The sequence below is a fragment of the Pinus tabuliformis genome, chromosome 3_2, assembly GCF_031772625.1.
Source record: "Pinus tabuliformis cultivar Carrire ecotype Pingquan chromosome 3_2, CPIR1, whole genome shotgun sequence".
Taxonomy (NCBI): Eukaryota; Viridiplantae; Streptophyta; class Pinopsida; order Pinales; family Pinaceae; genus Pinus; species Pinus tabuliformis.
In genome coordinates this window covers 626,691,343-626,705,739 of record NC_142302.1, presented here as the reverse complement: position 1 = coordinate 626,705,739, position 14,397 = coordinate 626,691,343, and the positions used below count along the sequence as shown (strand labels likewise).

Below are 14,397 nucleotides of genomic sequence, written 5' to 3'. Positions count from 1 at the left end.
CAGCAGTTTCCGGCTTCAAACTAGGGCAGTCGATATCTTGCAAACCGTTCGTCGGATTGACTTCATTCCACCACCAAAAGTTGCGGTTTTCAAAGGAGGTTCAGATGAACCTACAACGCAGTTCCAAAGAGGAGATCTTCTAGGCCACGCAAGTCAATCTTTACTTCTGCAGTTGCAGCTTCAGATTCAACAGCTTCCGGCTTCACATGTGTGAGAGAGAGAGACCCATATCTGCGCAGTAGAGAGAGAGAGATGTGATGAGATGAGTGAGTCTAAATGAGGAAAAATCCTCTTATATTTATACACAACGTTGGTGGGTGAATAGATGCGACTGTTTGGCTTCTGAGCCTACATGAGTTGTAGGTCGGCTTGATAATAATTCCATAATCAAAATAAATTCATATCTCCATGAATACTTATCGGAATTGGATGATCTTTGTATCAATCCTACACCTCTCGACGAGAGGAATCTAATAAAAATATTATTAGCCATGAATAAGATGACCCACATGAAGTTTTGCCCTGGTTGCCAATTTTAACAACTGAGTTCGGTAGAAGCGGAAATATATGGCAGCTAGCACAACTACGTGCGAAGCCATATGGATAAGAAAATTTCTTGTGAACCTATTTAGAAAAAGGATTGAGGTGACCAAGGTTTACTGCGATAATTAGAGTTGCATCAAACTCTCTGAGAATCCAGTATTTCATGATTAGTCGAAACATTTAGATATCCATTGTCACTTTATCAAAGACCGTGTTCAACGTGGGGCAGTATAGCTACAGTATGTTCCCACAGGAGAGCAGGTGGCCGATATACTCACAAAAGCTCTCGGAAGAGCTAAGTTTACTCAGTTCAGAGAGCAGTTGGGTATGGTTGAAAATTTGTTTCAGTAGTAGCAGCAGGTTGCAGTGCAGGGACGGTTGGTAGTGGTAGTGCCAACAACAGCACAGATGCAGCAATTCAGAGGGAGATGTAGTATAGATGTAGCATTGACAGTGGCAGTGTCAAAGGCAACAGTACAATAGCAACAACACCGTAGTAGTTGGTGGACAACATGTCAGAGATTAGCAACGTAGAGGACGATGCTTCAGATTCATATCAGTATGCAGTAGCAGTGAATTGTTAGAGCACATTTCTCGCTAAGAGGGAGTGTTGATTTCGGGTAGCATCAGATGTGGTCTAAGCCTCAAATTTTATAGGAAGGCTTGGACACATGTTTTCCAAAGAACCCAGAAAGCGTTTTGAGAAATTCCACCCAGAAGTGATTTTATTAAAATAATTAATATTTTTAATGGCATTCCTAAGTCTAAACATAGGAAAATTAAAACATTAATGGGTATTAATCTAATCAGGGGTGAAACTTCTAGAAAAAACCACAGATCAAGCCAAAATGATCTGAGCCTTTGATTATGATTTAATCTAGGCCTTTGGTTGCCCAATAAGAAGATATAAGAAGGGGCTTGAGGGTCATTTGGAAGACACACTAGGCAAATGCTCAGTTGCCTAAGAAAATCGATTTTCTCACTGGTTGAATTTTGGCAAGAAAAAATTAATTTAGAGGGAGAGTTGTAGGTGGAGGAGAGACAGAGAGGGTTCAACATTAGTCAGGGAGACAGGGACGAAGACTCACAACAGTGGAAGGAATAGCATTGGGCAGATTGACGCTGGGAGAGGCAGCGCTGGCCTAAGTGATGTAGGCATTGCGCAGGCCAGTTCAGAGGCCAGAGAGAGTGACGTTGGGCAAGCGAGAGAGACGCAGAGGGTGGAGGAACCTCTCTCTCGGGTCAAATACTTGTTCAGGAACGTCTATAAATATTTCTTAGAAAACCTTGTTCTATATTGTTGGGTGTAATTTGTAAATGTTGATTTTCGCTGAAGAATAATAAAGCCTTAATCTATTGCACCGGTTTTCCTGCGTTGGGTTTTTCCTAGGACAATTGTCCAAAAATAACTGTCATTGTGTTTGTATATGTGCCAACATTTTACTTACATTTACCTTCTGCAATGTTTTAATTGTGAAGGCCGTAATAGAATATGTTTCGATATTTTCTGTAAGAATACAATACATAACTTATTTATGAAGTAATAAGTAGAAGAAATCATATTAATCACTGTAGTAGGATTTCTATTTTAGAAAATTTCACAAAAACCAGTCATGGCTATTCTAACAAGTTGCTCATCAGTGATGGTTTCTCCCACAACTGCCAACTCATGTCTCACTTGAGTAATCTTGGTGAGGTATGAGGAAACTGTGTAAATTTTGGTAATCTTGGTTTTCCTTAGTTTTTCCATAACACCATTTTTCTATTCGCATTAGTGCTTTGGAAAAGTTTAATTAAGATTTCTCACATCTCAAAGGGATAAGTCTTCCTCGAAACATGAGGAATGAGGTGGTCTTTGATAGCATCAAGAAGGAGCCTCTTGGCCTTAACATTCCTCTTATTAAAACCAGCTAGTTGTACTGGCTCAGTGGGTATTGTCATTTCCCTCTCAACAATGTCCCACAGTTCAAACTCCTAAAGCACCAATACAAACCTCTCCTTTCATGGGCTAAAATTATCAGCCCCATTCAACCTATATTCCACTCTCAAACCTGTAGCCATTTAACCTGCTCAAACAACACAAAGTTCTAACTCTTGACAAAGGTAAACACTGTTCCCTCTCAACCACAAAACTCTGTGTATAATGTTGGTTTTCTTACCGTTTTGTTCATTGTCTCAGTTGTTCTGCCAACTTCTCTCTAATACCATGTGGAAAATTAATGTGTAGACCCACCATGGTTTCAAATTCAGTGATTTGTCATCAAGTTTAATGCCCAACCCACTGAAAAATGTCGTTTTCATAAATAGAAATATTTTTGACAAATTGAAACACAATGTAGAATCTACTTCTACTTTTTCACTTTTGCTGAGATAAACCACAAGCATACACATACAAAATTTGACACGGTTGTTTATGGTCAGATGGCCCTGGAAAAAACCCTAAGGGGAACAGTATAAATCAGAAATAAATACAACTTATCTCCCTTGGAAATCGTGCCCAAATTTCCCAAAAAAATGTGTTGACTTTCTCCTCACAGTCTGTGCTTCTTTTGCCTTGAATATCATGCCACACTTTGCCTTAATTTTCAGTCTGTCTTCTACCTCGAACTGCATGCGGCTTCTTGTACCAATTTATAGTATTTAATGCTATTCAAATCTCCTAGAAACTCATTCCCAACTCCTCAAAATTTGTGTTGTTCTCTTGTTATATGACCTAAGCAATTATTGCACAACACCCTCAATTTTTGTGTTAAACCCCCTTGAAATTCATGTTGTTCTCTTGTTGTCCAATTGTTGAGTTATGTGCCTTGATTTTTGTGCTAACTCTTCCTAAGAAATCATGTTCTCCTTGGGATTTGTGTCGTCTTGCTGTTGTAGATTCACACTCAACTCCGCTTGTGTGCTCTCTCTCCTTTTCTCCAAAACTTATGAAGAAAAATTGGTGTCTCTTCCCCTTGACCTTTTGTCTTCTCATAAGAAAACCCTGAGATCTAATGGTTGAGATTTAATCTTGGCCATTGAGATCAAGGGTGGAGATATAATCTCTCATTGACCCACTTAAATCACTTACTCTTTAATACTCATAAAGTCACTTTATCCCCTCATTACCTTTTTCATTAATTAGACCAAAAAATCACTTTATGACTTTAATGCTCATAATGTCATTGAAACCTTATTTCTCATAAAGTTAAGTAAAGGGGTCATGTTGGACACTTTTACATAGGCAAGACACCATTCCTTAGGAAACACTTGCCCTTCGTACACTTTTCTAAAAAGGCATTCCTGCCATCGAATTTTCGACGGAGTTTGTGAAGGATGTGCTATTAGAAAGAATCCACAATAAACTTTTGGGAAAGGGCATGCATGGAGAGCCTCCTTGGAGTTGTTTTGCAGTGATCTTATGGGGCGATTCCCAAATCCTTCCATGAGAAAAGACATATGTACTAACATTCATAGATGATTACACTAGATACACATGTTGAAGTTTCTAAGTCTACTAGTTAGAAACCCTCCATGCACTTTACTGATTTATTCCTACCTACTTGTTCCGTTACTTAACAAGTTATTTACAATGTAAATACTGAAAATAAACACTAGTGCATGCTCAACATATTATAGATCATCAATTGAAGGAAACAAAAACAAGCACACAAAATGACACCGTTATTTTTGGACCAATGTCCCTGGAAAAACCCAATGCGGGAAAACCGGTGCAACTATCTGAGGGTTTTCTTATTAAGCAATTTCAGAGTACAATTTGGGTGCCAAATCCAGCTTACCCAATAGAGAATTCCCTTGGCAGTAGTACCTCTCAGTTTGAGACAAATGTCCTGGCTGAAAACCCGGATAAACCCTCCGGCAGTTCCTCAGCTCCAATCTGCCCCAGAAACCCCAGTGTCAGCCTCTCTCTGGATTGCATCAGCCTCTCTATGCCCAGTGCTGGCCTTGCGTAACCCTGAATGGGTCTGCGTCGGCCTCAAGAGGCCCCGTGTCAGCCCTCTGGCCCTTTGCGTCAGCAACGTTGGCCTCTCTGAAGCACTACGCAGCTCCTGGCTGCCTCTGCGTGGCCTGCGTGAGCCCTGGCTGCCTCTGCGTCACTCTCTCTGGCTCGTGCGCTGATCTCCCGGCACTATCTCTGCCTCTCTATCTCTCTGTACTCACTGCCCCTCAGCTGCAACTCCGATCACTGATTCTATCTCTCTTAGCAAACCCTGCTCTAGAGAATAGAATGACTGATCATCTGTTGTGTTCTCCAAGTGACCCTCAAGCCCCCTCTTATACTTTTCTTGTTGACATATCAATGACCGAGATTAAGTCCCTAATCAACGGCTAAGATTAGATCTGGCGTGATTCATGTCTTTTGGACCATTCTAACACAATTTTATATTAATCCACATTAATATTTTAATTTCCCTAAGTTTAGACTTACGAACTCCATTAAAAATATTAATTATTTTAATATCTCCTGAACTGTTTAGAATCTACCCAAACCCTTTCTGGGTATTGGAGATCTCATGTGCCTTAGAGTTTCCACCAAGTTTCATGGATAGAGCACATCCGATGCTACCCCAAATCAACACTCCATCTTAGCGAGGACTGTGCTCTAGTAATACTCCTAACCGAGCATCACCCTGATCATCTGGCACTGGTCCCTGTGATGAAGCTAGGCCTGCTACCCAACATCCTCTGCACTGCTGTATCCTGTACTGTTGCCCATGGTTCTGCCACTGCCACTGCTGCATCTGTACGATAGCTCCCTCTACATCCATGTTGTTGCTGGTCCTTTCTCCCAACACTGCATCCGCATTGCAATTCCTCTCATCATGCTGCATCGTGCTGCCCACTGCTGCATTGCAACTCAATTACTGAGAAGTAAGTAACTAATCTCCCAACTCTGACCTCTCTGTTGGGCTAGAGACCCTCCTGATGTTGAAGCTCCCTCTGCCGCTGACAAGTGCTCCCTCTCTGACCTCTGCGTTGCTGCAACAAATCCCTGCATCTCGCACCATTGCGCCCCTCTCTATGTCGTCCTGCACTGGTGCAACACTTCCGTGCCTCTCGCACTGCTGCAACCTGCTAGCCTCGCGTTGTCTCGGGACTCTTGCACTGTAGCTCTCTCTGCTGCTCCATCCACATCCATCTCTACCCACATTAGCCAGTCCTGCTACTCCTCTTTGGGGCTCCTGTAGCAAGGTCTAATCCAAGAGGCTAGGTACCTCGAGGATCCTGCCCCTCATCGCCTATAGTCTGCCTGACTACAGCTCGATGTCTCCCCACTTCCGCTCAAGTGGTGTGTGTGCACTCATGGCACAGTCATCGTCTTTCTCCACTTCCTTCTCTGCCCTTGCTGGTGCTGCCTTAGTCCCTTAGTCTCAGAAGATTCTCCCTTACTCTTCTTCCTTGGACACTGGGTTGCATAATGACCCAGCTCCCCACAATGGAAGCACTTGATCTTGGAGAGATCCTTCTTCTTCCGCTTTTCTTGCTTTCCCTCAGATGCTAGGGCAACATCTTCCTCCTCTTCCTTTTTGACTCTGATCCCCTTACTGTTGCTTCCCGCCTTTGTCTGTCGTCTGATCTCTTCTTGGCGAAGAGCTGCCCACATCTCATCCCAAGGTGGAAGTGTCCCTCTGCCCAATATACTTTGGACAAATACCTCCCAGTCTTTTGAGAGTGCATTCAGGGTTGTCCTCGCCATAAATTCCTGATCCGGCAAGGCTTCTATGGAAGTCAACTGATCTCGGATCTCATTCAGTCCTCCGAGGAAGGTGTCAATCGGTTCTCCCTTCTTCATCTGATATGACCTCAACTGATTTTCTAGTAACATCCTTCTCTACACAGAAGTATGTTGGTACAATTTCTTTAGGGCCTCCCACATCTCATTTGCCTTTTCCTTCTCGACAATGTGTGGTACTACATGGTCCTTGACCCTGTCAAGGATGATGCTCTTGGCCCTCGCCATTGCCTCCTTGTACTTGTCGTTCTAAGCTGGGTTGACTGGGATAGCTATCGTCTTTAAGGCAAAGTGCTTGACACGATTTCTGTCAAGTACGAATAAGATTCTGGCCTTCCAGACTGCAAAGTTTGATGCTCTGTCCAGTCTGTCTTGGTCTCTTACTCCGTGTAGTGCCATGATGCTCTTCTACTTCCCTCCTAGAAATTCTCGATTTGACTCCCTCTGAGTCTCGATTTACCTCCTGGAAATCCTTTTGCTGATGTCGAGATGCCCCCTACTTTGATCGTCTTTGAAACCACACCATTGATCCGGATTTATTGGCTAGAAACCCTTGGTAGCAACTCCCTCCTCTTGGCCTTGCGCTGTCAGGTACTGTTTTGACTACAGTACCTCACCAGCTCCACTCTGAAACTTTCCCACAACCTCCTAAACCTCAACAACCTGAAGGTGAGAGCTCCTGGGCTCTGCGCAATCCCGACACCAGCAACCCGACCTCCTCAGCCAACTGCGTCAGCCCTCCTAGCTTTTGCGTGGCTCTGCGTGAGTCTTCCTTTGCCTCCCTTAGCCTCTGCACTGCCTCTTCCTCGCTCACCCTTGATGATGCAGGCACTGCATCACCCTTCCCTTGTCGTTGCTCTGCTAGAAACAACTTTTGTCACTCGGGACAACTGTTTTCTGCTACTATTGCTCCACTCGGCTGATGTCCTCAATTTTCTTCTGATCTGCAACCACTCTCCGGTACCATGTTGAAGTTTCTAAGTCTACCAGATAGAAACCCTCCATGCACTTTACTGATTTATTCCTACCTACTTGTTCTGTTACTTAACAAGTTATTTACAATGTAAATACTGAAAATAAACACTAGTGCATGCTCAACATATTACAGATCATCAACTGAAGGAAACAGAAACAAGCACACAAAATGACATCGTTATTTTTGGACTAATGTCCCTGGAAAAAACCCAATGCGGGAAAACTAGTGCAGCTATCTAATGGTTTTCTTATTAAGCAATTTCAAAGTATAATCTGGGTGCCAAATCCAGCTTACCCAACAGAGAATTCCCTTGGAAGTAGTACCTCTCAGTCTGAGACAAATGTCCCGGTTGAAACCCCGGATAAACCCTCTGGCAGTTCCTCAGCTCCAATCTGCCCCAGAAACCCTAGCGTCAGCCTCTCTCTGCCCAGTGTTGGCCCTGCGTCAGCCTTTTGGCCCTCTGCGTCAGCAACCTTGGCCTCTCTGAAGCACTGCACAGTTCCTGGCTGCCTCTGCGTGAGCCCTGGCTGCTACTGCGTCACTCTCTTTGGCTCCTGCGTTGATCTCTCGACACTATCTCTGTCTCTCTGTACTCACTGCCCCTCAGTTGCAACTCCGATCACTGATTCTATCTCTCTTAGCAAACCCCGCTCTAGAGAATAGAATGACTGATCATCTGGTGTGTTCTCCAAGTGACCCTCAAGCCCCCTCTTATACTTTTCTCGTTGACATATCAACGGCTGAGATTAAGTCCCTAATCAACAACTAAGATTAGATCTTGCTTGATCCATGTCTTTTGGACTATTCTAACACAATTTTATATTAATCCATATTAATATTTTAATTTCCCTAAGTTTAGACTTAGAGACTCCATTAAAATAATAATTATTTTAATATCTCCTGAACTGTTTAGAATCTGCCCAAACCCTTTCTAAGTATTAGAGATCTCATGTGCCTTAGCCTTTCCACCAAGTTTCGTGGCTAGAGCACATCCGATACTACCCCAAATCAACAACACATGGGTGTAGTTTCTCAAAACTCAAATTTGAATTGTTTGAGCATCTGAACATTTTCAAAGTGCATGGAGAGAAACAGTCTAGAAAGATGATCAAGATCCTCTATACAGATATTAGGGGGGAGTAAGTCAACAAGGATGTCCGACATCTTTGTGATGAAACAGGAATACAGTTGTAGAACATAGTTCCTTACACCCCAACAAAATAGGGTAGTTGAGAGGAAGAACAAATCCTTGAAAGAGATGGTTAGTTGCATGTTGCATGCAAGCTTCCTTCCTTCCAAATTGTGAGATGAAGCAATCAAATTTGCTTTATACATATAAAATAGATCTCCTCACAAATTTGTCACATGAAAAAAACGTTTTGAAGCATGGAGTGGCATGCAACCGAAAGTCACACATTTTCACATTTTCAAATCTTGCACATGGGCCTGCATTTGTGTAGAAAAGAGGAGGGATTTGGAGCCTTAAAGCAAAGAGTGCATATTTGTTGGATATCCATATGGTGTAAAGGGATACAGATTGCTAGATCATTCAACAAAAAATCTCTTCAGTGAGAGGAGTGTCTTCTTTGGAGAAAGTCCCCTGCATGCACCTAAGGAACAACATGAAAAAACTTTTGAGCTTCCTCCTATAGTAGATCTAAGAGATGATGCATCTTGTCATTCAGATCAAATTTCAGATCTGAGTTTCAAAGTTAATTTAGAAGATCATGGACATGCATGTGAAGCTTTAGATTTCTGACCAATTTTGACATAGGAGTGGAACCTCATGAGTGATCTGTTGGGTGATAGGGTTATCCTGCAACGATTTCTCAATTTGAAGAAGCACCTCATACACTCGTAGCTACAAAACCAGTTGTGCCCATGGATTGCTACATGTTATAGCACCTGACCCTCAGACTTATGCAGAAGCTATAGGGAATTCTTTGTGGGTTGCTGCTATGGACGAGGAGTACAACTCCCTCATTAAGAACTAAACTTGGGACTTGGTTCCACTTTCTCTGGATCATAAGCTTGTCAGTTGCAAGTGGTTTTACAAGACAAATAAAGTATCCAATGGACTTGTGAGCAAATATAAAGCATGGTTTGTGGCCAGAGGATTTTAGTAGCTTCATGGGATGGATTATGATAAAACTTTTGCTCTAGTGGCCAAAATGGACTCTATTTGGTTAGCTCTTGCAATTGCAGTAACAAGAAGGTAAAAGGTTCACCACATGGATGTGAAGCATGCATCTCTTCATGGTGATCACAAAGAAATTTACATGGAATAGCCGCAACGGTATGTAAACAAGACATTTTTAGTTTGATGACTTAAAATGTCTCTGTGGCGTCAAGAAGGCACCTAGAGAATGGTGTGCTAAAATGGATTCCTATTTACTCTTTCAACATTTCTTTTTATGTAAATATGATCCAAATATTTATATGCTCAGAACATTTGACTTTCTGTTGATCATAGTGCTCTATGATCTACTAATCATAGGTAGTTCAACCTCAACCATTATTACAATCAAAACTGCTTTGGATGACAAATATCGGTTTGTTACACTTCTTCCTTGGAATAGAAATCAACTAGGATGATTCATAGATCAAAATTGCTTAGTACGACTGTGTAAGAGATCTCTTGGTTCACATTCACATGACTGACTACAAGCCAAAAACTACACCTTTCTTATTGGGGGTACACCTTAAGGATGGCAAGGATACACCATTGCTTGATGCACCGTGTATAGACAGCTTGTGAGGAGTCTCCTCTATCTCACTCACATATATATCTCTCATATGCAATAGACTTAATTTCCATATACATGCAGGAGCCATGACTTGCATTGGAAATATGCCAAGCACATACTTAGATATATACAGGGAACCATCAGCTATGGGATTCATTATGCAGTAGGGTTTACTTTGGATCTTATTGGCCACACTGATTCAGATTGGTCTAGCGATAAACTTGATCGCAATTCCACTTCAGGATATGTTCTCAGTTTGGGATATGGCCCCATTTGTTGGTCCAGAAAAAGAAATCCATGATTGCTTTGTCATCAGCAGAGGCTGAATACAAAGGTGCAGTCAACATTTCCATTCTGGTCATTTGGCTGTAGAAATTCTTAACTAAGCTCGGTATCCTATTTCATCACTCGACTGTCATTTGGTGCGACAATCAAAGCACACTAAATTTTGTAGAGATCCAGTGCAGTGGCAATGAACAAAACACATCAAGACACATGGACTAGTGGAGTGGATTCATGCATGAAAACCTTGTTATTATCACCAATAGGGCATTCCACAAGTTCATTTATGAGTTTTACTTATCTTCACTTGCATGGGAGAGTTCACTAATTATTGCATGGCCAATTAACTAGGGCTAGGTGTCAGTTTCCTTGAATACATATCCATATCTCTCTAGATTCACTACTATGGTACATTAGTTCAGCGATGCAGAATTTATCGTATATAATTTGTATTCCATTATTTATTTCTGTGAGTGAAAAGAATTCATTAATTCTTTCTCACAATTTTCTTCCTTCTTTCCAAGTTTTGTTTATTGTTTTCTAGCTAAATCCATTTTGTGCAAGTTCAGCTACAATTTCACAAAACAAACATAGAAATACAAAAGATTAGATGGCAACAAACCACACTCATGATAAGACTAAATATTTTGGGACTGAATGCAGTCTTCTTTCAACCGACTCTTTGCTAGCCGTCAATATGATTTTTTTGCAAATTTATACGAAAGGAACATAACTTGCAACTACATGCAATAAAAGGCTGGAAACATGCATGCAATGACTTGCTAAAAGCCTAAAACATATATAATTAATGCTACCACAAAGTAATACATGCTTGAATGAGTTGGCTATTGGGGAGCTGCATCTGTCCAAAATTTTGTTGGCCCTGAAGTTCTTCTTTTGAAATTTTCATTGTTGCTTTTATAACTTCTCGTAGTAGCTTAGGTTTGGATTTTAAGAGCCACCTCGGAAATTTTTGGAAGCTGTTGTCACTGTACTGATAATGGATAGCATCTAGTGACTATTATGTTGAAATATAAAAGAAGAATCGCTATTTTACAAATTCAAATTGCTAGTTTCTGACAGTAGCCCAAAATTATCTTCGAGATAACCTGAGAAAGGATGAAAGGAAAGGAATCACTCAAAGTTTCTCAAAGCCATGTTTAATTGAATCCTCCAATAGAAATCTGCGGAAATCTCCATTTGAAACTGACAGAATGCAGTACAAAAGTGCAATGAATCATCGACAGCTGTGAATTTATTGAACTTATGTGAGTTATTTTCCAGTGAGTTAGTGCTTTATGCTAACCTCAAATCTTCAATTTTGTAATTACCAGAAGGGCATGAATCTGAGATAACTACTCTTAACGTTTTCCATGCAGAATAATTGTTGATAGTTGCTTTTCCCATAAAAATATAAACCAACTTGCCTAGTTCTTTTCTGTTCTTAGGCTTACATAGTCTTGTAAAACGCCATTTTCTTGCACACATGAATGCTATAGATGCAGTAGATGTGTATTTTGGTATTGCAAGGCAACTTATGGCTTCGAAAAATCTCTGGGTGGGGGGCAGTCTTATTGTATCCTGTCTTCATTATGAGACGGTGTGGAAATTTTATGCCTGTCTGTGCATTAGCCTTAAAAGTAATTTTATATTACTCGTTTCTGTCTGTCAGGTTCCAACTGGAGCAAGGTTTGTACAGATTCCTGGAACAGAATCAGAAGCAAATCCTCGAGGGTTGATGGTGGAAGTACTCTGGGACCAAGATGACACCGGAACCCTTTGTATTTCTGCCCACTCTAATGAAATACCAGTGCCAGTGCCAATCATGTAAATACAGAACGCGTGACACGAATTAGTAGAAACTGATCAAGCAGGTCTTTTAGAAGACAATCTTCCAGCAACGTAGCACCTATAGGGTTGGTTATATTGAAGAAGATAGGATTTCAGCCTCGAGCAGGTAACTTCCTGATTTGTTTTAGATCATTGAAATGTATAAAAGACAGGAAATACGTTAATATATATTAGAGAATCCCGTGGTATGAATATAGAAGTGGGATTGTGCCTATACCCTACAATTGCAGCATCATCGCCGTCTTTGAGCGCGTCCATTATTTTAATTGTATTATCAGATATTTTTGTCATGTCTGTGGAGAGAACTCATGAGCTAAGGTAACTCATTCTGAAGTTCTTATATGTGAAACAGTGTAATGAGTAGTTGTGATCGCAAACTACACATGAAACAGGCTTTGTACTTTTTTAATGTCTGAGGCTAAGTTAGATATCATAGCAATCTTTGTGATTGTGAACATTATAAATTTCGTTTTCAATGGCATGTTGACATCAGCACTTGTTGATCCAAGCTGAAAGAGCCATAAAAAATTAGAAAAGCTTCGGTGTGCGAACACTATGAGGTTGATGCTAATTAGCATGATTTTCGTTACTACTGTGATGATTTATTTATTTAAAGTAATTTCTGTTAATGAAAAATTAATGGTTCAAAATGAAGTACAGTCCAAGTTGAGCTATGAGAAAGTATATATATATATATAGGGTTATCCATCACATTTATATATATATATATATAGGGTTATCCATCACATTTATTTTGTTGTTACTTGCATAAAGTGATACTTCCTTGTTAATTGTATCTCCTCTCTTTTATAAAAAGTGATTTTGGTTGTTAATTTAAATTGAGAAAATTTCTTAATGGAGTTAGAGATAGGATGTGTTTAAAAATTTTATTTATTTATTTTGTTATAAATTTAGTTGTATCTTTTTTTCTTTTCCTTTATAGGAAGTGTTTGAGAGGGTTGTTATTTTAAATAAAATTGTGTATATATATATATATATAAAAGAAGTGTTTATTAAGTTGATAGGTGTTTTTTAATTGAAAGTTGATAGATTAGTTTTTTCTTAATTTAAATTTTTATTTTTATTTTATGATTATAAATAAAACATGTTGTCATATTTTAGTGGTCTTTTTTATATCAATAGATGGAATTGGAATATTAACTAGTTTGTATCTCTAAATTTATGTTTACTTTTATATGTTTACCTAATATAAATATGAGATTACCATGTAAATTATCAAATTACAAACGAAATCAGATAAATACATATTTATCTTTTTACACCTACCTAATATAATTATAATTGTTAATAACATAATTAATTTATGTTAATCACATTTACTATTAATATGATTGTACTAACACCCGAGGGCATGGCTCATGCGGTGGGGGTTGTCGGCTTCCTCGCACCCCGCCCGCGATCGAATCTCGTCAATTGTGGCGCTGCGCGATAGAGCAGCTGTATCTTGGAGAAATAAATGTGATTATAAATGTGATTGATGTGACTGTTGTAAATATTGTACATATTGGGCCTAATATAATTCTTTTTCTGGGGACTGAAAACCTTCTGAACTACCCAAATGCTTCGCAACATGCAGCCTTTATTACCGTAAGGTTTTCGGTTGTCATTATATTCCGTACGTTTATTTTATTATAGCTTGGCGGAGTTTTTAAAACCCTGTAAGTAACTCATAAGCTCAAGAGTGAGGACAACGGCAATGATCTTGAACGCTGATTGGTCGTACACATGACACATTTGCATGCAATAAAAAGTATTATGCACTTGATTTGTGATGATACGGTGAAACCAGTCTAGAGGCTGTCGTTTAAGAGGTTTTCACAAGTCTTGTGGGCTAATTCTATGTAGGATTATGTAGGTTTCAGAGTTATTTTAAGCTCAATTTCTTCAACTAAAAATATAAGTAGCTAAACCATATGTAATTTGTAAAATATTGAAAAATCTATATGTACCAAAGTGATCCAGGGTATATGAAGGTGTATTTAGACCTTGTGACACAAAATTGTGCCATAAGTATAAGTCCATATTGCATAGAGATTTCAGACATAACAAGAATCAAACATGTTAAAGTGTTGGTATATGTTGGCATGGCATTACATTATGGTTAAGAAAGTGAAATATTACGTTGTATTTAGGCATGTGTGTATAAAATTATATGTCACAAGTATAAGTCCATCATGTATGGACATTTCAGAAATAACAAGAATTAAACATGTTAAAGTGTTCATATTTATTAATATGACATT

General features: G+C 39.7%; 1 protein-coding gene across 1 annotated transcript in view; it reads left to right on the top strand.

The window, feature by feature from the left end:
- Nucleotides 1-12,542, top strand: part of LOC149182192 (ABC transporter A family member 2-like) — a 209,667-nt gene extending 197,125 nt beyond the window's left edge. The window contains exon 16 of the mRNA XM_089418483.1: nt 11,955-12,542. Within this exon, the coding sequence (XP_089274609.1) occupies nt 11,955-12,113 (159 nt within the window). The 3' untranslated portion in view covers nt 12,114-12,542. The remainder of the gene's footprint in view (nt 1-11,954) is intronic.
- Nucleotides 12,543-14,397: the final 1,855 nt, after the last annotated feature.